Source organism: Taudactylus pleione, unplaced genomic scaffold (assembly GCF_031769625.1).
Source record: "Taudactylus pleione unplaced genomic scaffold, aTauple2 ptg000707l, whole genome shotgun sequence".
NCBI lineage: Eukaryota > Metazoa > Chordata > Amphibia > Anura > Myobatrachidae > Taudactylus > Taudactylus pleione.
The window spans coordinates 1,518,779-1,543,806 of record NW_028285109.1 but is presented as its reverse complement, the minus strand read 5'-3'; the positions used below and the strand labels follow the sequence as shown (position 1 = coordinate 1,543,806).

The window sequence follows — 25,028 nt, the reverse complement described above, 5'->3', positions numbered from 1 at the left end:
AACAAATACATTGCCGGCGGCGCCACCAGATATGTGTTTGTTTTAGCAGCCAATGAGAGACAGATAGATTTTCATTAGCTGCTTTATCCACAGAGGGAGCCAGGCGGAACTCCTGCAGTGGTGATGGTAGAGACATCATGATGTTTCCCCCATAGTGCTGGGCGGGAGGACCGGGGAGTAGATGGTGGTGGGTGCAGGAACGGGGATTCAGGTAAGTAATCTGTGTTCGTTGTGTTATATCTGTAAGGGGCACTGCATAGAGGGGACCCACTACTGGGGGTTCTACATTACGGGGCACTGCATAGGGGGGACCCACTACTGGAGGCACTACTTAATGGGGCACTGCATACGGGGGTCCAACTATTGGGGGCATTTTATAACGGGGCACTGTATAAGGGGCACTGCATAGACGGGCACTGTATAAAGTGCACTGCATAGGGGGACCACTACTGGGGGCACTGCATAGGGGAACCATTACTGGGGGGCACTACATAGGTGGACAATGTAAGGGGCACTGCATAGGGGGGACCAACTACTGGGGGCATTACATAATGGGGCACTGTATAAGGGGCACTACTGGGGGCACTGCATAGGAAGGGCCACTACTGAGGGCACTGTATAAAGGGCACTACTGGGGGCACTGCATAGGGGGACCATTACTGGGGGGCACTACATAGGCAGGCACTGCATAGGGGGACCACTACAGGGGGCACTGCATAGTGGGATCACTACTAGGGGCACTGTATAAGGGGCACTACTGGAGGCACTGCATAGGAGGGCACTGTATAAGGGGCACTACATAGGGGGACCTCTACTGGGGGCACTGTGTAGGGGGACCTCTACTGGGGGTACTACATAGCGGGACCACTACAGGGGGCACTGTCAATGGGGCACTACTGGGGGCACTGTATAAGAGGATCTGCAGAGGGGGGATGTGGCAGATGGGGTTTGTATAGGTGCTGAGGGTGGTAAATGTTAATTTGGGGGGTGGGTGGGGCACCAACATTTATCTTGCCTCCGGGCACCTGGGATGAAGTTATGTCACTGCACTTCGCCACTTACCAGCAGTGGCTGAGTGTGTTTATATCAGGGCTGTAATTAGGGTGGGGCGACAGGTGTCATGGCACAGGGTACCACATTGCAGGGTGCTGTTCAGGCCTGTCAATTTTCTGTTTATAATCATGCACACTTGTAGCTTTCTCTTTTTTTATCCTTGGCATCTCCTGGCCATCCCTATCTCATCCCTGGATGACTCCCTCTCCATCTGGTCACCTCCCCAAGCACCTTCACTCACACGCACATTTCAAAATGCTGTCATACCTGGGACTCCAACCAGGGCCATCTCTTCCATTGGGCTTGTTGGGCAGTTGCCCAAGGGCCCAAAGCTTGTAGGGTCCCGCCAATCCGCCCCCCGCAGCCGTGGCCAGTTGGTAAATTTGTGATATTTTTATAAGTCGGCCGCCGGTGCACTGTATCCCGATCTAACCCCCCGGGCTCGGGCTTGCTGGAGGGGGCCGTGTCCGGCACTGCTCCCCATCCCTCTTACATCACACAGCAGCCCAGCACACGCTGCTGTGTGCTGGGCTGCCCTGGAGACTGCTCAAGGCTGCTAAGAAGCAGCCACAACAGTCTCCTATGCCTGTGGGGGGAGCGATCAAGCTGATCTCTCCCCTCACTGGTTATGCGCCGGGCTGAGGGGGCTCATGGCACCCCCCTCGCCAGCACGCAGCGCTGCAAAACATGTTTCCCTCTAAGGGGGCGTGGCCACACCACCTGCGATTATGCCACACCCCCTTTTTTACCGGGGCCTGCCACGGCTCTTGACGGGCCTGGTGAGAAGTACTTACCTCAGTCCTAGTTTCACTTTATCCGCCGGCTTCAGACTACTCAGACAGAGTCTCTCTGCATGTGTGGGAGGTGTGATGGGCATGCAGGAGGGTTTCATTTTATTGACTATTTACATTTTTTCCCCATGAATGGGTGGGTAGGGGCCCCAGTGCATTGCTTTGCCCAGGGCCCACACTGCTGTTAAGACAACCCTGACTCCAACCTATCACCTCTCATGTGGCAGTCAGACACCTTACGCATGGAGCTATCTGCCCCACAATTTCTGATGGCAGCCCTGAACACAGCCACCGATTCCCAACCCAGCACACCTTGAGTACCCTTGCCAGTGGGTTCAGCTGCCAGCGCAAGGTACATGCACGTATCTCCGGCCGCTGATATTTGCTGTATATAAACAGGTATTGAAAGAGTAGCACTCTTTCTATACCTTTAGTCAGTGATCTTCACTACCAGCTCCAGGCTTGTTGCATGGCTGTTCTAATGGACAAATCCTGATGCAGGTGCAGCTTAACCAACACTCTCTACATCTAGAGCCCTACTATAACTATACTGCATAATTATTGTGTATCATCACTGCAGCCATTGGATTCTCACTGTGTTTGGCAGTGACACCTGGATAACTGGTATAACGGGATTGGTACCCCTTCATCATCGTACGGGACAAAGCAGATTTGTCATGGACATTCCCCATGAGGCCACTCCCCTTTTTCGGGCATGTGTCTTATATCCCTATTTGAAAAATACAGGGGCGAGGGTGGCGCCAATGCTTTTTCTGGCCCAGGGCCCCAAAAAGTCTTGTTATGGCTCTGGTTTATATATAATACAAGGCTACATCTTTCACCCACTATTATAGTTGAATTATCCCATGTCGATGTACCAGGAAGCCCAAAGGGCGACAAATTAGGATGACCTACGGGCAGGCCGGTTGGGTGGCATGCTATGGTGAACGAGCTAAATATTACCACTTTTTCCTTACACCTTCCCATAGCTTCTTGATAATTTTATCTTTGACACTCCATGAGAAGAGAAAGAAGGTCGCTCCTGAATATTTATTTATTAATAGCAATAAATGATACTTACACTTTTTTTGTACAGGTAATGCAGTCATTTATTTAACACGTTTATAGCTCATGTGTTTTCAATACTCTGCAGATGAAGTCAGCCTAGTTTCGGTTGCTACTGATGGTTACTACATCATTGAAAGTCCCATTTCCTTTTAAAACCTTTATTTTAGTAATAGTCACAAAAATCTGTACTATATGTTAAAAAGACTGGACATAGATACATTTTGATATGATCATAATTATGAAAAAGGGTGAGGACATCATTCCGATAACCTGGGTGGAAATTCCTGCTGTTGCATAGCGGTGCATTACACGAGCTTCGGCACTAGGGAGTAATCAGTCAAAGGTCAGATGTTACATTACAATATGCAAAACACTCACTAAGATTTGTCATGAGAGAACAGAATTATCCACCGATGACCTTACAAAACAGAGGAACGTGAGGTGCAGCGTCTTGACATCCCCTCATTTTAAGTTGTCAGTAACACAGAGCCAGTCGTCGATAGTGCACAATATGGTGCGGTTAGTGTCAGAATACATTAGTGTCAGGTTGCAGCAGACGTGAACATAATAGCATTGTCCTGGTTGCGAGTAGCGTCAGTTTTACCACAGGCATCCTTCAGCTGCTGGAAAGATTTGCAACATAATTATTTTTTTTTCCTCAGGAGAATAATGCACAAGTACTGTTGTCAAAATCACTTCTTCCTGTATAATACACATACAACTGTTGATCTGGAGAAGCATCCATAAATGTATAGGGTTTTACTGGATGATTAAATCCAAACATTGCAATGTTAATATATGACATAATAAAATACAATACAGTGGGCTGATTCAGGGTCATAGGGCCTCATGTATCAATGAGTGATAAAACTTGTTGTGTATAATATATGGTGCTCCAGCCAATCAGCTCCCAACTGTCATTTTTCAAACAGGAAGCTGATTGGCTGGAGCACCACTATCATACACAACAAGTTTTATCAGTCATCATGAGGCCCAATATGAGGGTGGTGGAACAGGTGCTGTTGCACAGGGCACAAGGCCACGATGGGGGCATAGGCGTACGCAGGTGCCGGCACAGGGGATGCCGCTTCAGCACTTCCCTCTCTGCTGGGTCATGAACCCGTACCTCCTCCCTCCGGGACATACAGTCCACTTCTCAGCTAGCCGTCCAGGTGAGTAGTCTATGTCCAGTTGGGAGGTGTGGATGGGGTTGTCCATGACCCCGGCGGAGGGAGAAGTGCCAAAGTGGCACCCCCTCTGCCGGCATCTGCGCACGCCTATGGACCGAGGCATAATGGTTGCTTTCCCTACAGCACCTATGTCTATCTTGTGGGATGCCTGCAGCCTGGATTACATTGTTTTCTCAAATTCCCTTCTTGCAGATAACATGATGTAACGTGGGGGTGGGTGGGGGTATATTGGGAGGGGAGTTGTTTTTTTACAAAAACTTTCCACTACAGCTGTGTGAAATAAAAAATCTGCGAATGTAACCTAGTATTAAATCACTAGCAACCAATTGCTTTTCTGTAGCATTCAGTAACAATAGATCCTTGTGATTTAACAAGCTGAGTTCTCAGTGATATCCCTGGTTCTCAGTGAATTTATAAATTGATGGACTGAATTCTCAGTAATGTCACAGGTTCCTAGTGAATTGATGGGCTACATTCTCAGTAATGTCACAGGTTCCTAGTGAATTGACGGCCTCATTCTCAGTGATGTCACTGGTTCTTAGTGAATTGATGGTTTCATTCTCAGTGATGTCACTGGTCCTAGTGAATTGATGACCTCACTCTCAGTGATGTCACTGGTTTCTAGTGAATTGATGGGCTGCATTATTAATCTAACTACTATGTGATTTACTAATTCCAAGGACAAGGTCCGGCCAGATGATTGGACTAGTTATAAAAGCTTCTGTATTTTACTTCTTTAAGCAGAAGATGTGATGACTGAGTGAAGGTAGACACTTTGGTACTGCCCAGATGAGGTGGCATTTGGGTAAAAGGAAATATATTTGCTGAACTTAAAAGAAACTGCAAATTATGTTAGCCTTTCCCAGAATGCAGCAGGCACTTTGCACTTGGCCAAGAAGTACTGCCAGACTGTTGTTGCACACACAAGTATGACTTTACATTTTGAAGCTAAATAATGTGTCTTAATTTGTTTAGAGCCAAAGAGTGAAGGTAAAGGTTAAGACTGATAGAACAGAGCCTGGACAAAGCGTGCACTGAATGTGATACAAGATGTATGTCTTAAATTATTTATCTTTTTCAGGCTTTGTCAATACTGGTATAATTCAGACCTCAAAAGAGCCCCAGGAATCCACAAGCAGATCAATTCCTGCTGATAAAATCCCTGCGGAATCACAATGTTTCAGATAGTAAGGAGGTTGCGGGGAGAGCAAGGGGGGGATTGGAAATAGCTGTTTTTATTTTCTTTTAATAGATTTTTCTTACCCCTGAGGTGAGCAAGATGTTCATTTTTTTTAACTCTGATACAGCCAGAGTGATAGAGGGAGAGGGAATGGTGCAATCATCTGCCATGTGCTGCCAACCTCTCCTTCCTGTACTAAGCCCTGAGGTCCCGAATATTGTATCTACCTTCGCTTGGCATTTTTCCATTAGATGACGCCATTAATAAGGGGCTTCTTGGTCCTTTGGAAATATTTTGGTTTTGAAAGCAAAGCTCCTTGGTCACACAAACCCACGCTCTGGCTGATCTTTAATGATTGATGTGCATGGTTCATTTCTGCAGCCCGCATGCCCAAAGCGCTTCACAAAATATGCTTTTGTCATAGTGATATGAAAGTCTTCGTGTAACCCCCGGTTCTCACATCGTACAATAGGCAGAGATGATGTGTGAGCTTGTGGTGAATGCAGTAATTGTTGCCCATGAGAGAGACAAATTGATGATAAGGGCAGGCTGCATGATGGAGGACATTGTTTTGATCATTTAATTGTCCAGCTTTTCTTTGGAGAGTCTGCATACCCACCGTTCATGCACAGCATGGGTACACTGCAGGTAATTGTGGTCCCACTCCCACCTTCCCACTTTCATACTGTTACTGAATGGTGCACTGTTGAGGGGTTTCTTTCATAGCTACATTACAGTACACATATTATACACATTTTCATGTTATACACACTGACAAGACTATAATAAACAGTCATCCTTCAGATCTGATAAAAACAAAATAATCAGCATTGGCAGAATAAATGATTTAGCTGTAGTTTTGTTGTGGTGGGTGTACCTTGCCATTGCTTGATATTAGCTGACAGAAAGGGCTGATGGACAGGTTATGGGGCAGGGAACTTTGGGTACTGGAGGACTTGAGTCATATTAGGCATTCAACCATCTAAAAAGGAAGATGTATAGTAAATATGTCCCCTGATTGGATGGTTGTGGAGTCTGTCCTCACAAAAGTGTCACTCATTACAGTCTTCAGCAGCAAATAGCTCATTCTCTCCATAATAGGTATTATCCGGGGTGTGGTATCAGGTAACACTCAGGGACACAAGTAGGTAATAAAAAGAAGATCCTAGTTACAACAGTGGTTTTATAAAGTCTTATAAAAAATTACAACGTCGGATTATTGATGCGAGTGGGAGCATAGATATTTATTTACTGCAAGAAGTCCTATGAGTGCCGCTATACACAGAGGCCCTGATGCAGCAGTGCATGTATGTTGTACACTGCTGAACGTGGATTCCTCATGGTAATGAATCTGCGCAGGTCCCGGACGCATACTGCACATGTGCAGTACGGGTCCTGCATGATCGCACGCAGAGCAACAGCAGGCTGTCAGTGATTGACAGTCTGCTGCCGGTTGTGGGCGGTAATGACCTGTTTCCCAAAACGTGGGCGTGTCGCCGCCGTTGGGGGGGGCCAGAAACTCCATTGAGATCTCCTGGCCTTTTTGTTGTATCTGCGGTGGCTCCATGGGTCACACAGCCGCGGGATGTGATCGCAGATTATCTGTTTTTGCGCAGCTCGTATAAGTAATGCATGCAGGAAGCGTGACGCCTCCTGCTTCATTACCATAATGGTGCTATTGTAGCTGATACCATGTTAGACGCTGCGATAGCTCTTGCGACGGCAGCTGAATCACCTCCAGAGATTGTACATGCATATGAGATCTATGAGGAGGACACAAAGGTACATTACTGAATATATATATATATATATATACATATAGTGACAGGGATAGCATCAGGTTTGTGCAGAGATAGAGCAATAAACAGCATGGTAATCAGATCCAGTCCAGGTTTTCCTGGGACCAGTTGGAAGCCATAAGCAAGGCTAATTAGCAGAACCTGTTATCTGTCTGTAAAGTTGTGTCAGTGCAAATCCACAATGATCCTGATGGTGATTTAGTCGCCCAGGTTATAGGCCCGGCAGTGACTAGTGTTAGGGATCCTGGATCTGAGGGTCCACTAAAAGAACTGTTTTGCTGTATGGAAGATTCTGTGCACCTGCTGTAACATCTTGCCTGTGAACACTGCACTGACCTGTATATCTGCCTGTGGTGAGAAAATAAACCTCTGTTGGATATTACTCTGGTCTATGTGATTCTAGTCACTATATTATATATATATATCCCAGTTTGTCCCCGGCACTTCAATACTTCCACCCAGTGTATCTGCTCCGGTGCCCTCCAGAAGGGTGTGTACCCCAATACAAACAAAGGCAAAACAGGGGGCACTAGAAAAGTAAATAAACAAATAAAAGTCTACATTTCAGGGAACGTATCCCCTTCCTCAGGACGGAAGGTATCTCCTATCTCCGAAACGGAGACTTTTATTAAAAAAGCATCCAATGTGGAGGTTTCACTATTCCTAAGTCTCTGAGTGCCACCTGCTTTGCTGTTGTTTATAAGTCATCAAGTGATGAAACGCGGTGGTCGTGGCTTACTGACGTAGACGTGTGACGTCGGTGTTCCTAGAGCCAGCGGTGGTCCGCTGAAGTATTATTCACAGCGTGGCTTGTCGATCTTACCTGGATCCGGAGGACCGTCCATGGTGGAAATTGATGTTTTAAACTTCAATGCATGTGATGTGATGACAGGGCGGTGCACATGGGGAAAGACATATTGGTGTGGCTGAGGGCATGCAGACTAGCACAGTTGGTAGAACACACAGCTGTAGGGATTGGGGAAGTTATAGCAGCATGGAGGCGAAGGTAGTGTACATGTATAGACAAAGTATAACAGTTTTAGAAATTAGGGAGCTGAATGTGTATAATGAATGAGATGGATGTATGGAGTGAGAAAGATGTTGGAATCCAGTGGGATTACTGTGGTGACTGAATGGGAAAATTGTGGGCACTGAATGAGATGTGTGTGCCACATAACTGCTCAGACCTCAGTTGCATAGACTGCATGTGTGTATTGCAATGAGCACACAATTCTGTGAATTAGCAGCTCCACCATTTTGTGAGTGACAGCAATCTCACTCTGTGAGAGTTCTGAATCTGCAGTTAACCACATGATGTCATGGCATACCATATCTGTATTACGCAAGGAACACGTCCATTAAGGCATCAGCCTTAATGATCGTAATTTCATTGCATTTTGAAGTGTGAGTGGCAGAAATTCAACAGGTTTTGTGAAATTTCAGATCGTGTCTAAGAAGCCTTAATGGGACATGTGAAACCGTAAGTTTTTTTGTCTATTGAATTTCATTGCTTTTTTAAAATGTACTAACTATCAGTGTTTGGAGGAGAAAACCGGGCCACCTGCAGGGGAGAAGGGCAACAAAATGGTACATTAGCACAGGTGGAGGAAGGCCGGTACACAGGAGATGTTTTGGGGATGCACAGGGAGAAATGGCTACGGGGGGTGGGCTGAAGGAGTGCCAGGCAGTGGCAGCAGTGAGGTGTGGACCAGTTCACGGGGGCATCAGCGGGCGACAGAGGTGCTCACTGGTGCTGGGCATGCATCTGAGAAAATATGACACAGATGCATGGATGAATCAGTGAGATCCATCTATGCATCTGTGTTAAAATTAGAATTTGTGTAAAATAAAAATAAAAACAAGGGAAATGCCCCCCTCCCTCCCCCAAACACAACCAGCCACACAAATACAGGAGACAAATGACGCAGGGGTCCCCCGTTTTAAGCACTACCAGCACCAGGCTTTTCAGAACCAGTCCTGATTGCCAAAATATGGTGGACAAATGATGTAGGGGTCCGCCGTATTCAGTGCTGATAGCCTGGGGCTAGCCCCAGCACCCCTGGCCGGTGGGTGTCGGGTTGCTTGTGTAAAGTGTGATGCAAGTAAAGAGTTAAAATATTTGGCTTTTGCTGTGGAACTACAGTTCCCAGCAAGCCTTCCCCGCATGCTGGTACTTGGAGAACCCCGTAGAAAGTAAAATTTTATTCAAACATACATGCACACACACTATCTCACATACTCACCTATGTATCCCTGTAGCCCATCGGTCCTCTTCTCCTTCCAATGGTGTTCCTGTAATAAAAAATCCATACTCACCTCCTCCTATGCGTGGATCAGGTCCTCTTCATTCCAAAATCGGCAATCCAGGGTCTTGGCAAAAAAAATAAAAAAAATAAATACGCGGGCACACAGACAGTACTACGCGAATGACAGCTCTGCCGCAGGACTTCAGTACAGAAATCCCGGTGCGGAATGCTCATTGGCTGAGAGAGACGAGCCTCTTACCACTGACACTCTCAGTTAGGACCACTTTTCTGCTGTTCTCTATTGGGGATTTTTGGAAAGGCATAACTCAGGGTAGGGGGTTTGTTTTATTAGGTAGCTATTCTTCCAGGGTAGGGCCATTTGGAGTTCAGGTAATTGAGAAAGTTACAGTCTTTAAACTATTGCGCCATTATAGAGATAGGAAAATTTAATTCCTTGCGCAGCCTCAGTAGGAGCCTCCAGCAGGTGTACTCACTGTGGCTGCACTCGGGGGCACCAAGATGGCGGTCCAGTGCGGGCAGTGAGAGTGTAAGAAAAAACTGACAGTTGGAACTTTAAATTACTCCCAAATCCTCACTTTTTTATGTTCTTGCCCTGAAATTTGGCATGCAGCACTGAGCGACAATTCTTCCCGCTCGGGCCAATCTCAGCCCGGTACCTTCAATAGCTTTTGAGGTGTAGACCCTTAAACACTATGCCCCCCCCTCCGGAATTCTATATGGAGATTTCCGTTTTTTTCGATTCAGCCTTAATATAAGGGCATGACCGTGCCCTTATAATATATAGTGATTAATTAAATTTTCTCCGAATAATGACATGATTGGTGCTAAATAAGCAATTGTAATAACTATACACAACATATTGAAACATGTATCCAATGAGAGTTACTTGTTTTGTTATATCACTAGTAATTATCTATAAATCTGTTAGGTTGGTGGCAGATGTCTGTGCTCCTCTGGGCCTGTCCATTTGCTTTACTGCTACATTTACAACTAAACATCTGTTGAACGTGTACTTCACATCTTTCTGTAATTTAATAACATTCGACTGGAATTTTTATTTATTGTAGATAAAAGAAGTGAATGCACTCACTGGCTACTGTATATTGATACACATTAATTACGTACAGTGAATAAAACTCAAGGTAAAAGCTCTCTATCAGGTAAAAAATACATTCTGTATCTGTTTTCCATATCTACTGTATAATTCCATTCTCAGATATGATAATAAATGTGGGGCTGGGTAAATCATCTACAATCTTAGCAGCTAATACTTTCATCTATGGGCACCGTTTTTTCAGTACCGGTTCTCCCGTGGCATATTTTATTCATTTGCCAGAATGGACCAACCCAAAACACGCTATCTATGTTTCCGCAATGAGGAAATCTAGATTCAAGCCTCTGGGTATATTAAACATACAAATGTATTTTCTATCTGTCTGTATGTAGTGCCCTTACCATGGCTGTGTGATTGTCCTCTGTGTGATAATAATGTAACTTTATAAATCCGGAGTATTAACAGCATGACCTCTACAGGTGTAGGTTTAGTAACAGACACTTCAGGGTCTTCTTCCCATTGAGATCGGCACAGTAATGCCATAAGCTATACAGTCTGCAAACCTGCTTTCTATAAATGTATTCATCTTCCCCATCATTCAGTAACACACTACCTGTAGTCTCAGCGTGTCTGTCACCATCAACCACATCCATATTGTCATGCACAGCAGCAGTGATACTTTGTCCCCCCCATTGTCAGTCATCAGTACACACAAACATCCATACTATTATTCTTACACACAATATGAAAAAAACACCATAAACTTCTACTCCAATAAAAGAGACAGTAGCCCAGAAAAAAATGGATTTTCTTAGCATTTATTAATGAAGTTCCCATGCATATTAATGAGTTTAAGGCCAATATCCTCACATGGTCACACTACAGACATTGAAGCTTTTGCCACTGATATATTACATCCATGTATATGTACAGAGATTATGCACACATTCCCCACCTGCTGCTGATGGTCACCCGCATCCACCCGATTCTCCTGCACAAACCATCCACTGAGGACACTACTCATACTTAGCACTAATAAGACATATGGCAAGGCACCCTTTTCCACCAATACTGCCCCTCACTATAAAGTCAATTGCCTGATGCTATTGACTCTCACTAGAGGACAATTGCCTGATGCTATTGACTCTCACTAGAGGACAATTGCCTGATGCTATTGACTCTCACTAGAGGACAATTGCCTGATGCTATTGACTCTCACTAGAGGACAATTGCCTGATGCTCTTTTTAATCAACTGTTCAACCCAACTGTTTCTGTGACAGACAAGCACAACACTTATCACAAAGTAAGTATATGAGATTAAACCTGTAAAAAAAAAAACTATTCAAAAAAGTCTTTGGAGGTGATAGAACCATTTTCACATATAGATTTCTAAAAAATATCGTAAGTGGTTTATTTCATTCAGTCAGTATATTTGTTACCATAGCACCCAACGTTTAAAGACTGCGATGTAGGTTCCTGTTACCACAGCTCTGTACAGCCCCTATCATACTGTTATATCTGTGACTACAGCATTGGAGAGCCCAGGCCATGCCCCATTTGCAAAACTATATAGTGTGATATAGTGGACAACTTGGGACTTCTTCAGTGTAAGATGGGACAATGACTTTGTACTCTCAAACTCAGTAAGTTCCTTATACACAAGTTTGAAAAATAAAAAAAACATACCTTACCTTTACATTCAAGTGAGAGATTTATCTAGCTATTTTCTTTCTTACATACCAATCAGACCTATCATCTGGGTCATAAAAACAAGAATCAAGCTTTTGTGAAATTGCTGCTCCCATCTCATTATTCTCCCATCTTCCCAGCCTAGATGGAGAGACCAGGCTTAGTACGGCTGGGGCTTTCAATAGAACAGTGAAGTCATACGGAATTAAAACTACATTTTTAGCAATAGCAGGGTCTCTTTCTGTGAGTTGTTTAAAATGCCGGTGATATTATGAAGCCAAAGCCTATTAGTGCCATACATTTATACTTAACCTAATATATCTTAGAATTATTTTATGAAAACACAGAATGGTCACTCCCAAATCAGCAGAGTATGGTCAATTTCTATTATTGAGACTTTTTTCATAATTTTATGGTTTGAACTATTTCCGAAAGCCTGCTTAATCAATAGTCCAAATACAGACGGTTCTAATATATAATGTCACACAGAGAATATGCTGGGCGCTGTGACAGTGTTCTGTCAGGTGATGATAAATAGGTGATGTGCATATGTGACAATTTATATGAGCTCCTCCCATTCACGGTGTATTATCATCAATCATAGTATAGTGTCCACGCAATAAATACATTTAAAAAATATGAATAAATGGCTGCAGTTTTGTTGTATTGAATAAAAAATACCTCACAGCCATAAGTATGAATTATCTAATACATACCTCCAGGAATCCTTATTTGTAAGTAAATAAACATTGTACATGCATAGATTTATTTATGAATAATGCTATTATTTTCATGTTAAAAATGTGAAAAAAATGAGAATTTCCTGTTTAGGAAATTATTGTAAATTACGAACTCCTATTCATTATAATAACAAGCATATTGGTAGGTACTTTATCACATTTTTATCTCTCTCCAACTTTGATAAATTCCCCCAAAAAACATGTTACTTCCCAGAAACCAGGAAATGACCCCCTAAAGACACCTTCTCCACCCATTCACCTCATTAAATAATGTAATTTCCTGAATATTCCCAATCCCCCAACTTTTCATATCAGAAGATGCACACTTTGCCCTCCCTCATAGACACCGTCACCTTTGCCCACAAATCTATGTGTTTACCACTAACAATAGGATGTCATAAAATGGTGTCATATTCTTGTCCAAATGAACCTTATGGACGTCAATGTTTTGGTAAGACACTAAGCTTCTGTTATGCCGCTTATTATATTCCATCCATTGAGCTTCTAAACAGCTTATGAGCAGTGGCGGCTCCAGAGGTGGGGCTGCAGCGCAGTCCAAAATTCAAATAGGGGAACCACACCAACTGCCACCCCAAATGCTGCCAAACATCACCGGCCGGGACTCACTGGCAGTTGGTGTGGCTCCCCATCTGCAACCCCACCTCTGGAGCCACCACTGCTTATGAGTATATCTTCCTTAGGTCTCACAAAATGTGGCTGGATTAGTTGGCAATTAGAACCATTGTTTGTCTACGAAACTAAACTGGGCTTTCTATTACAGTGCAGGAGATATTTGACATCTTTTAATCCAGACATTTCCCTAATGAAGTCCCCACTGGAGAGTATGATTAGCAAAACAGGCATATATCAACATATGACACGGAGTCTGCCCAGCATTGCTGTGTGTCCATACCCTTCAGACACCCTTGTCACATGCCTACTCTGCCTATATACGGAGGATAAATATAGCATGTTACAGAGCTAATTACAGAATGCAGCTAATAGTAGGCTGTGTTTAGAGATATATTGTAAATATCTAATTGTACTACATCAGTGTTTCCCAAACCCATTCCTCAGAGCCCACTCACATGCCACACATTAGAGATTCCCTGTTTCAGCACAGGTGGATAAAACAAACTGACTGCTCAGGTATGGATATTATTAGTACCTGGACTGTGAGTGGACATGAGGACAAACTTTGTGAAACACTGTAATTTATATGAACATGGCAATGGGTACTGAGTTAGAATGTGACTCAGGTGCCCCGTTGCAAAATTGTTAAAAAGTTACACCAAAGCAAAATTGCTTTTATACTAAATAAGGGGCCAGGAAATATACAGGCACCAGGTTTTCTTGTAGATGCAAATGTAACACAGTTCTAATCGTTGTATAACATATCAATTCTATGTCAGAAATCTGTCTGCACGTTTTCCTAGATGACAGTGTGTACAAATGCTGAATAAGAGCGCCCTTATGTGCTAAGACTTTTGATGCTCCTGTAGGAAGTGATGTAATAGAGACAGGAGAGTTAGGGATGTAGTTTTATTGAACAATAACTTTCTATAATGTTCATTTGTACGTAGGGGCACATTATTAAGGAGCACCCGTCAGGCAAACAGATCCACCTTATAAAAAATAAATAAGAAGCTGACTTATAAAAAGATTTTACTTTATCTCTTGTGGTGAGAGAAATTTCTACATTATTATAACCATTGTTTGGGTTATTGGAGGGAAATAATTTTAACGAGCTGCGTACGCAGTCCCAGGCTGATCATGCCGGCGGTCAGAATCCCAGCAGCATAATCCCGACGGTGGAATCCTGATACAAGTAGGTAAGTATTCTAACCCTAAACCTACCCCAAACCCTATCCATCCCCTCCCACAGCCTGACTGTAACCGTCCCCTCCCGCAGCCTAACCCTAACCCTGCCCCTAGTGCCTATCCCTAAAACTAACCCTTATACTCATCGTCAGAATTGCAGCAGTAAGGATTCTGGAGCCAGGATTCTGACTGCTTTAGGGATTTCGGCGCCGGGATTCTGACCGCTGGCATTGTCTGCGCCAGGATGGTGACTACATCCCATTTTAACAGAGATAGAAGGTCTAACCCACCATTGATTAAGTATATAAACCCGTATTTGTGGAACAGCCACAAAGGCCCAGGACTAGGCTCCCAGGCTGCCACTCACAAATAATGAACCGTTTAAAATACTAAAATACTGTAACTTTTTTCGATGGGGTAAGGGTTGGGGGTTTTTGAATGCAGCTGGAGGAGGTAGGGACATTGAAATCAGCCTAGGATCAGGGCTGGTGCTACCATTAGGCAGCTTTAGGCAGCCGCCTAAGGACGCCGGTCACTGGAGGGTGCCGCTGAGTTCACCCAAAAAAAATGAATGACATAATTCACGGTTGAGTGTCACATAATGAATTTGTGGCACAGCTGTGTGGCATTTTATGAATTTGCAGCAGTGTTATGAGGTACAATATTATTTTGGCGTTCTGCTGTGTGGCATATTTTATATAGTATATTATGTATTTGGGACACTGCTGTGTGGCAGATTATAAACTGGGGGGGCTGATGCGTGGCATATTATGAATTGGAGGGAGCTGGGCGGTTGGCGAAATGTTGCCTGGGCACCAAGAAACCTTGCACTGGCCCTGCCTAGGATGACTTAATGTAAATCTAGGCCTGCTCTAGAACCCAACACATAGAATAGCTGAGCTACCATGTGGGTTTCCCTGTAATTATAATGGACTGTTAGAAGCTTTCAACTGTAATTTGCAAAAGGACAACAGATGCGGTGACTGATCCATCTCTGCTTCCGCACTATACATAATGGCCCAGACACGTGTATGACATCACTCTATCAAAAAAGTTCTACAGTGGAATGTGGATAGCTGAAGTGGTGAAGGCAAAACTCATTGCTAGAATACTAGAATTTATTAGTACACAGAGGAGTTCATGAAACTGAGTTGGCCATCATATTTGTACGCAAGGAAATCCTAAAAAGAGCATGATCCGCTGATCGCTACCTGAGAAAAGGTTTGACAAAATGCCATACAGTGTGGCTATTAGTTTATAGTTTTTTGCTGCAAAAGTTCTTGAGCGTTTTGGTGCCGCCAGAATTATAAGCTCTCACTATTCGTCAGGTAATAATTAGCTTATCTGGGATATAGTCAACACAAATTAGAGATATGGGGAGCATCATAAAATATTATAACAAATTTGTGAAATTAAATGATTGCTTTGATTTATTTGGCATTCAAAGGGTTTAAAACACCTTACAGTATCTTTAAATAAAATACCTTAACACACTGTTATACAATAGGACATTTCAGGCATATTTAATGGGTTATATATCTCCAGCCATCGGTTATATCTGTGTTATACATCCTCCTTCATAAACAATGGTCATCGGCAATTATAATGAGTGGAAATGAGTGTCTCCAGTTGTGGAGGGGAACGTAATACTGCACAGGAAGATGCTCTCCTTGACAGAGAATGGGTTAATGCAACCAGACCCTGCCACATTTCCTATTTTGTCCTCATGTTTAACCTCTACACTTTCCTCTCCTTTAACCCTTTTGTACTTGTATTCTAAACTTTCTCCTTTAATGTATTAATTCTTAACCCTACCTCTCCACCTCTCGGTTCACGTACTGTATACACTCTATGGTCATACTAACCTCACATATTATATCCTTCTTCCTTTATTAGCTAGAAACAACTTTATCGACCTGGTCGCCATCATTCTGTTTTCTGTCTCCATTGTGAATAGCACATATGATCTTGCAGCAATACAGAGCTGTGGTCTAGCTTTGCTCCCACAATTAGAAATTGAGGTCTTTTTAAGTTCTTCAAGGTAAATCACTTGTTATCAAGAGACACAAAACTGGTCCTTGATGGTGATATAGATTGCCAGGCATAGGACAACTCATTATCTATACCCTGTTTTATACCCAAGGAATAAAAGGGTTTATCAGGTTTTTAGTTTCCTAAAAAAAGCATATGGATGTAAACCCGAAATGCTGCGCGAGTGGAAGCATAGACAGGAGAGCAGTGGTCACCACACTGCTACCTTCTCCCCTGCAGAGGAGGCCTCCTGACAATCACAGGTCCTTGTGGGTCTTGGATCCATGTAATGGTCTCTGGAAGAGAGTAATGATATTGTATTACCTCTCAGATTAAAGAGACGAATCAAGAAATGGTTACTATTATACATACATAGGAAATGGTATATTTACAGGATATTTTATGAATACAATAGCGATGACAGATAGATATATATATAGATAGATCGATAGATAGATAGATATAAGATAGATAGATGATTGATAGGCAGATAGACAATAGATATAAGATAGATGATTGATAGATAGATGATAGATATGAGATAGATGATTGATAGATGATAGATTGATAGATAGATAATAGATATGAGATAGATGATTGATAGATAGATAGATAGATAGATAGATAGATAGATGATATATATAAGATAGATAGATGATAGATGTGAGATAGATGATAGATATGAGATAGATAGCTGATAGATATGAGATAGATCATTGATAGATATATAGATAGTTAGACTGAGATAAATAGATAGATAGATTGATAGATAGATGATAGATATGAGATAGATGATTGATAGATGATAGATGATAGATTGATAGATAGATAATAGATATGAGATAGATGATTGATAGATAGATAGATAGATAGATAGATAGATAGATAGATAGATGATAGATATAAGATATATAGATGATAGATGTGAGATAGATGATAGATATGAGATAGATAGCTGATAGATATGAGATAGATCATTGATAGATAGATATATAGATAGTTAGACTGAGATAAATAGATAGATAGATAGATGATAGATATGAGATAGATAGATAGATGATAGATAGATAGATAGATAGATAGATAGATAGATAGATAGATAGATAGCTGATAGATATGAGATAGATCATTGATAGATAGATGATAGATAGATAGATAGATAGATAGATAGATAGATAGATAGATATATAGTTAGACTGAGATATATATATATGATAGATAGATAGATAGATAGATAGATATGAGATAGATAGATGATAGATAGATAGATAATTGATAGGTAGATATGAGATAGATAGATAGATAGATAGATAGATAGATAGATATAGATATTGATGTATATATATATCTCACATTTGGTAACATGTTTGTGTCATTCTGTCATACCAACAATACAGCATTTTGGTCAAGTGCAACCCTAAGGGCCAATGGGCCTGATTCAGAGTTGTACTCTATTCCGATGTTTAGTTAAGCAATTCTCAGTAAACCACTGTGCATGCATGAAGGAACATTACCGCAGTCGCTTGCAGCAACTATTTATTCAGAGTGTTATTGCCAGTCAGGGAGTGTTTGGGGGAGGTAACAGGGAGCGGAGGTAAAGAATACAGGCGTGTTGCGACCGTTATGGTGGGGGTGTCTCATCCTGCGACTGCAATCTCATACACAAGGAATATGGCTCCGGCGCCTCATTTTCCACAGCCATTCTGTGGGACCATAGACATACTCAGGACTGAGATAAGAGAATGAATTTGTAACCACAGGTGGGCGTCTCAATACATCTCCTGGCGGCTGTGGCATTTGCATATTTTCTATACGTAGCTGCGTACATTGGCCTACAACTCTGAATCATAGTGTCTGGGTCCCTTCTTGGATAGCAATGTGAATATTAGTGAGAAGCTAACACAGTAATTTCAGAACGGACTGTGCTGAAGAGAGGACATGGCAGCAGATAGTAACAGATCTTTAAAATAAAGTTAAAGAACCTCTGAAACTCAGTGACATAGATACCCAAAGTCTGCATCCTGACCTGCAGTGTTCTGAAGAAAAGAGAGTGATGCCATTTACTAAAATAAATAAGTCCCAGAATAGAAGGAACATAGTAGAATTAGAATCAATCAGCGGACAGCATATATATATACATACACACATATATATATATATATATGTATATATATATATATATAAAATGTATATAAAAAGTGTGTGGTATAAAAGATAGACAGGTAAAGGGTCGCTAATGTCTAGACAGACACCAGGTGTTAGACAGGCAATAGATCGACAGGGACTAAAGGTCGAACTGGAAAAAGGTCGAAGGGTACAAGTGGTTGAAAGGGTCAGAAGGGCGACATGAAAATGGTTGACACATGTTGTTTTTTCTAATCTTCACTCTAACTCTCCCATTGGTACCTAAACTTCTCTCCTGGTGCTTAACCCTAAACGTCGGGGTAAGTACCTGACCCTAACCATCCCTTCTAGTGCCTAACCCTAACCCTCCAGTAAGTGCCTAATCTTAACAGTCAGGGAAATGCCTAACCCTAACCCTCTAGTAAGTGCCTGACCCTAACAAAAGTGTGTTGACCATATTTTGTGTTGAGCTTTTGGCACTATCGACCTACTTCCATGTCAACATTAGTGTGTTGACCTTTTGTCCCTGTAGACCTTTTGTGCCTGTCGACCTATTGCCTGTCTAACATCTGGTGCCTATCAAGACACTGTTGACCTTTTATCTGTCTATCTATAGTCTGGAATCCATTAGAAGGGGTGCATTACACCCAGGGGAGTAGCGAGGGTGGTTTCGGTGGAGCATGAGCTCCGGGCGCCAAAATTGACAGCGGGCGCCATTCAGGGATCCGGTATTCATGGGGCGCATGCATGATGGTCGCCTGTTATGGATCTGAGATCAGTTTCTCCATTTCATGCTCCCTCAAGCTGCCCAGATTGCCTCCCTTCCGGCCCTCCCTCCTTTGTGATCATCTTCTGTCACCTCCTGTTTCCTGTCAGATTGATTACATTCACTTCTCACCTCTGTAATTCCCTCTCCTCACTACCCTGTGATCAGCTCTTTGTCCCTCTCCTATCCTTTTCTTATTGGCTTCTGTCACCACCCTTCTCCTCTCCTTTTCTTATGGGCTTCTGTCACCACCCCTCTCTGATCGACTCTTTGCCCCTCCCCTCTCTTATTGGCTTCTGTCACCACCCCTCTCTGATTGACTCCTTGCCCCCCTCCTTTCTTTTTGGCTTCTGTCACTACCCCTCAATTCTCTTTTTCTAATTGGCTTCTGTCACTGCCCCCCTTTGCCCCTCACTTCTCCTTTCTTATTGGTTTATGTCACCTCCCCTCTCTGATCATCACTTTCCTCTCCCCTTCTCCTGTTTGATCCCTTCCCTCCTTCTCTCCTCATTGTGCTTCAATGGATTTAAAAGTGACACATCTGAGGTAAACTTCAATTATAATGTATGAAATTTAAAAAAGTCCCTGCTTTGCTATTTAAAGTAATGGTGGTGTTCCCAGGCAGGACCACACAGTGTTATTTGAAAGATCTTTTAAAAAATATTAGGAGACCTGAAATAATAATAAATGGTGGTAGAACATGGTTAGTAGGACTCACATTAATTTAGGTGCAATGTATATTTGCAAAGTAGGAGCATAGCTGAGAAGGGAGCTTCCCATAGATGTCCCCACTCCAGTGAAAGCTGCTTGGGGCAGTAATTACAGTAATAGCTGTGCAGCCTGTGGAATTTCACTTTCTGTCAATTTAAGTTAAATGATCGGAATATATAATACAATCTCCTCTATTGACTAATAACAATGATTCAAAGGAGATAAAAGTCAGATAGATCCTAAGTGCTATACATAAATAAAGCAGTGCCAAAGGAGCTACCCCTTAATGTCAGATTCTATTCCCCCAATGGGACCTCAATGCCTAGCGATATACTGCCGCTATTTGTTTTTTTTTTCTTCACTTCAGTATTCCGTTACAGGCTGGCCATACCCCACTGGCACAGTTCAGTACAGGGAAGGGGGCACTATGACATGGACTTTCTCCAGGTGCTAAGGTTCCACACTACTCCTCTGTTTAAACCACCCCTTTACATTTAGCAATCTCTCCTTTTCTAACTTAAGCTGCTGTGATATTGTTCAGATAGTGTCAGTTTAGCAAAACCATATTGTTCTGTAGAGAGGGAAAGTGTAATCGGTGCAGGAATATTTAGATCTGGAAGGGGCACATCCTATCTCACTGTAAATGAGAGTGTTAATATATGTTGCCCAGTATTAGTGTGCTGCATGCAGACACAGTAAGTATCTTCACTGCATGCAAAAACAATTCACATTTTGTCTACTTGCATCACAACATTGTCTGTCGTGGTGCAATTTAGCACCTGTTAGCCACATTTGTACCTAACTCTAAAAGAGGGCATATATCTGTGACAATTCAGGTTACTTATCTCTCCACCATTTACCTAAGTCGAGGTGATGGGGATTGGGGAGATGCTTTAATTATTTCCTTCAATGTACAAAAAAAAATAAATCATAAATATATATACCTTTCATATTAAGTTTACAAAAAAAGTTCCTTTATATAAGTCATTGGATGGTATTTTTAAATGTAATAAGTGCAGTTAGCAACCGTAATGCTACTGTAATTATGATAATGAATGCTAATGAGCAATTGCATATTCATGCTTTTCTTTACTTGCTGTGTCTATCATTAGATGATATTTAAACCAGCGTTCATTTTTTGTCATATATGCAGATGGTATATTCTAATATATGAACTGAGCTTTAATTACAATAAACAAAATGATTGTTATATAGAAGTTTGTGTTATGAGCTGTTACTACGGGAATCCACAAGTGGGTTTTTATTACTATGATATGGGGCCTCAGTAAATTGCAGTGCTCTAGCTTGGAGCCCATAGTAATAATTGTGAGGGGACTGTGCTCTCATGAGATGTTAGATTAAGTAGTGACTGCCTATATAATGTGCAGAAGGTTACAGCACAAATAGAGCGCAGTGCTGTGCAGAGGGGACACTGCATTATCACAGAAAGCTGCTACGTTCTCACAGGTACAGTATTCTGCCTACTCCAATCCTGCATTGGTTTCTTTTCTCACTAATGAAATTACATTTTATAGCAAATGGATGGCAGAAATAGTAACCTCTTCCATACACATACCTTGTGATGTCCTGTGCCCAGAGTTGCACTGCCAGTCATTGCCGGCCTTTGGTCTCTGACCCTTTTGTGCAGTACAGGGAGGCTAGAGACAGTGGGCTTTACAGAACTTTTTCCTTTAGACTCAGGATGTAATTCTCTTGGGGAAGGCAGTTTCTTGCAAGAGATTTTGTTACTAGCTCCATTTGCAGTGACTGATAATTGATCCTGAAATTTCCGGGCAGATACCCTAGGGGCAGCTTCTTGCCCTGAGATTGGAGCTCTACTCTGAGAACTCTTTTTGCCAACAGACTTAAGAGGCTCTTTAACTGGTAATGTTTTTACTACGGGCTGCGTAGAGGTCAGAGTGGAAGAGCCTTTGAAATCCAGAGATTGGCCAGTTATCTGCTCTTCCATGTTATTGTCTGTGCAGGCTTCAAACATGCTCTCTATTTGTTCCTCTGTGAACCCTTCTGTTGGCGTCTGAGGGGTTGTGGCCCGGACAGATCCAGTTAGTTCTCCACAATCACTGTCATGGGAAGAGAGAGACAAGTAAGAGTAGAAGTCACCCCTTTCCAGCTGCCTGCGAGAATATTCCAGCACCTTCTCCCTGATCTGTGCCCCAGTTCCTTGGTTCTGGCCACTTTGTGGTGGTGATCCATGGAGTGCATTAGATGTCATTCCTAAAATCTCCTTCACAAAATCTTGTACAGTGCAATCTGGACTACTTGTCCTGTCATGTGCAGAGCTATGACAAGAACAGGAAGCGTCATTTCCTGCCTCTGGGACTATAGAAGAAGGTACATCTTGATCTTTTTCTGTTGGCACAGAACTATTATCTTGCATATCCACATCGGCATTTCCATCACATGTAACCCGTAGGTTGCTCTTCCCATTAGAAGATGGTCCTAGCTCACGGGGCTTGTGAAAGGCCAGAGCAGGCATGCTGGGAGGATGAAGTTTCTCTGTTTTGGTAATTGATATTGAAGGGTATAGTCCAGACTTTTTGCTTCTTTCAGGGAGGTTTCTTTTACCCACACAGTCCTTTGTTGTACCTACCCTACTACAGACATTTCCATTTTCCACATCATCCACCAGCTGATTTGAGTTAAATAGCATTTCCTCCTCCCCGGCTCTTGTCAAAACCTTGCATGTATCTTTTCCATTCCCATTGGTCTCTTTCTGTAATTGTGCAGAACTATGCAATATCTTCTCAGACTTAGGTGCACCAGTCATGTCTTGTACTAGCCTATTCATTTTTCTTCTTTCTCTGGGAAGCAGAAATGAGGGTCTTATCCATGCCTGCAACTCTCGTCTGATAAAATCAGCCCCCAAAGGCAGTTCTGTAACATCCCCAGTCTCATCTTCACTTCCCAAACTTGAGTTTTGCTCTTCAAGTTCCTCTTCATCCTCTTCCTCGGTTAATGTGAGGGTGGAACTTGAGAGCAAGTCACTGTCATCTTCTTCATCAGTGCAGGCTGAGGTACATGAGACATTGACAATCATGCTCAGGTTGGCTTCACCTTCTTCTCCTCCCAGAGAACGACTTAAGTGCTTGCGGAAAGAGGCATTGGAGTTCACTAAACCTAACCGACCTTTTAGCACAACCATGTCTTCTGATCTAAGTGAAAGCTCTTCACTACTGCTTAATTCAGTCAACTCAGAACCAATATCTTCATTCCCTGATGATTCCTTATCATGTGGGGAGTTGAAACCAGTTAATGATGCCTTTCGAGTACCATTGTGTAGAGCAATGTCATCAGAAAGACTGCGTTTCATTTTCTGTTCAGACGGGCATTCAATTCCTTCCAGCCTTTTTAGTAGGTCCAGGGTACGCTTACTTAATGCTTCCCCAGGCTCACTACCTGGGGAAACATCAGCTGAACCTTGCTGACTGAAAAGGTCTTCATTGCTCTTATATGAGGCTGGCCAGCTCTCTAGAGACACACTACGCCTAAGGATTGACATCTCTAGAACTTCATTACCAGCTGCTGAGAGTGATTCCAGAGAAGATGAGTTTGGAGGAGTGTCTTCTGGGCTCAATACTTCAATAAGGTCCTGAAAATCAACTGTATCTTCTGGACTATGGTCTTCAGAGCTAGCTGGAAGCATAGTCCTATTTGTACCATTTAGACTTGGTGTCCTCTGAAAACAAAAATTGGGTATTAGTCTCTGTGTTCTTTCCAGTATCAAAGGTTTAAGTCTATCAGCCTGTAGTTGGGAAGCATCATGAAATGTGAGTGGACTATGTGGTTTTGTTCTGAAACAAACTTCTTTACCTCCAACTTGCCCCATGTCTTCATTCTGACCCTGAATCCCTTGTTGTGCATCCCCATCCAATGATAAGCAACCCTCTGAATTGGCAGCAGTCACACCTTCTCCTCCACTTGCAATCCCACTCTCGCTCTCGGAGTGGCCACTAAAATCCTTCTGGATTTTTGTAAAATGGAAATGACGAGCTTGTGGAGATCCATCAGCTAGATCTGGCATTGATAAAAAGGGGCATCCTTTCAGAAGAGAAAGGGGAAGGGGTGACAGTGTGCCAAACGTTTGGGCTTCTTTTGGTAATGGACCTATGTTTGTTCTGAAAAGCTCCATGTTGTGCAAACTGTAGACTTGATATACAGGTGTTTGAAAAGAACTTTGCTCATGGATTAGATCTGAATCAGCTTGCCCTGAGCAACGTCTCCTAGCTGACACAACTGGCTCTGTTCCATCATCCTGGTCACTACAGGCAGCTTCCACTGTGATATCAGTCTCATCCCATTCCAAGGCTTCCTCACCACCAGCACTATTTAAGTCCGCCCAGTCTGGGTCCACAAGCAAATCCAGCTCCTGAAACAACAAAGGTTAGAATTAAGTATAGTTTACATACAAAACAGGTTAAACCCCAGGCACCAGCCTGTGTAAATACCCAATACACATTAATAGCCATGTACAACCAAAGCACCAACATTGGTGACCTATATTAAGAAAAGTAGAGTTTGTTTCCCACTCTGTTACTGAATATTTGATGTGTAACTCTTTCTGTAAACATAAAATACTGGACAAGTTGGCATTTTTATGTGTAAATAACTATCATTCACCTAAACACACACTGTTTTTATACTACTTTAAGCTATTTCATCAATGACATCAATTATTTCATATGCTGCCTCCAGAAACCTCCAGAAGGTGAGTCTCTACACTGG

General features: G+C 42.6%; 1 protein-coding gene across 5 annotated transcripts in view; it reads right to left on the bottom strand.

Annotated features, from left to right (window-relative positions):
* Window positions 1-11,204: 11,204 nt before the first annotated feature.
* Window positions 11,205-25,028, bottom strand: part of AKAP6 (A-kinase anchoring protein 6) — a 479,843-nt gene continuing 466,019 nt past the window's right edge. For all 5 annotated transcript variants that reach the window (XM_088456596.1, XM_088456595.1, XM_088456597.1 and 2 more), the window contains 2 exons: window positions 21,862-24,672; window positions 11,205-16,980 (listed from right to left, as the gene is read on the bottom strand). In XM_088456596.1, the coding sequence (XP_088312722.1) occupies window positions 16,942-16,980; window positions 21,862-24,672 (2,850 nt within the window). In that variant the 3' untranslated portion in view covers window positions 11,205-16,941. The remainder of the gene's footprint in view (window positions 16,981-21,861; window positions 24,673-25,028) is intronic.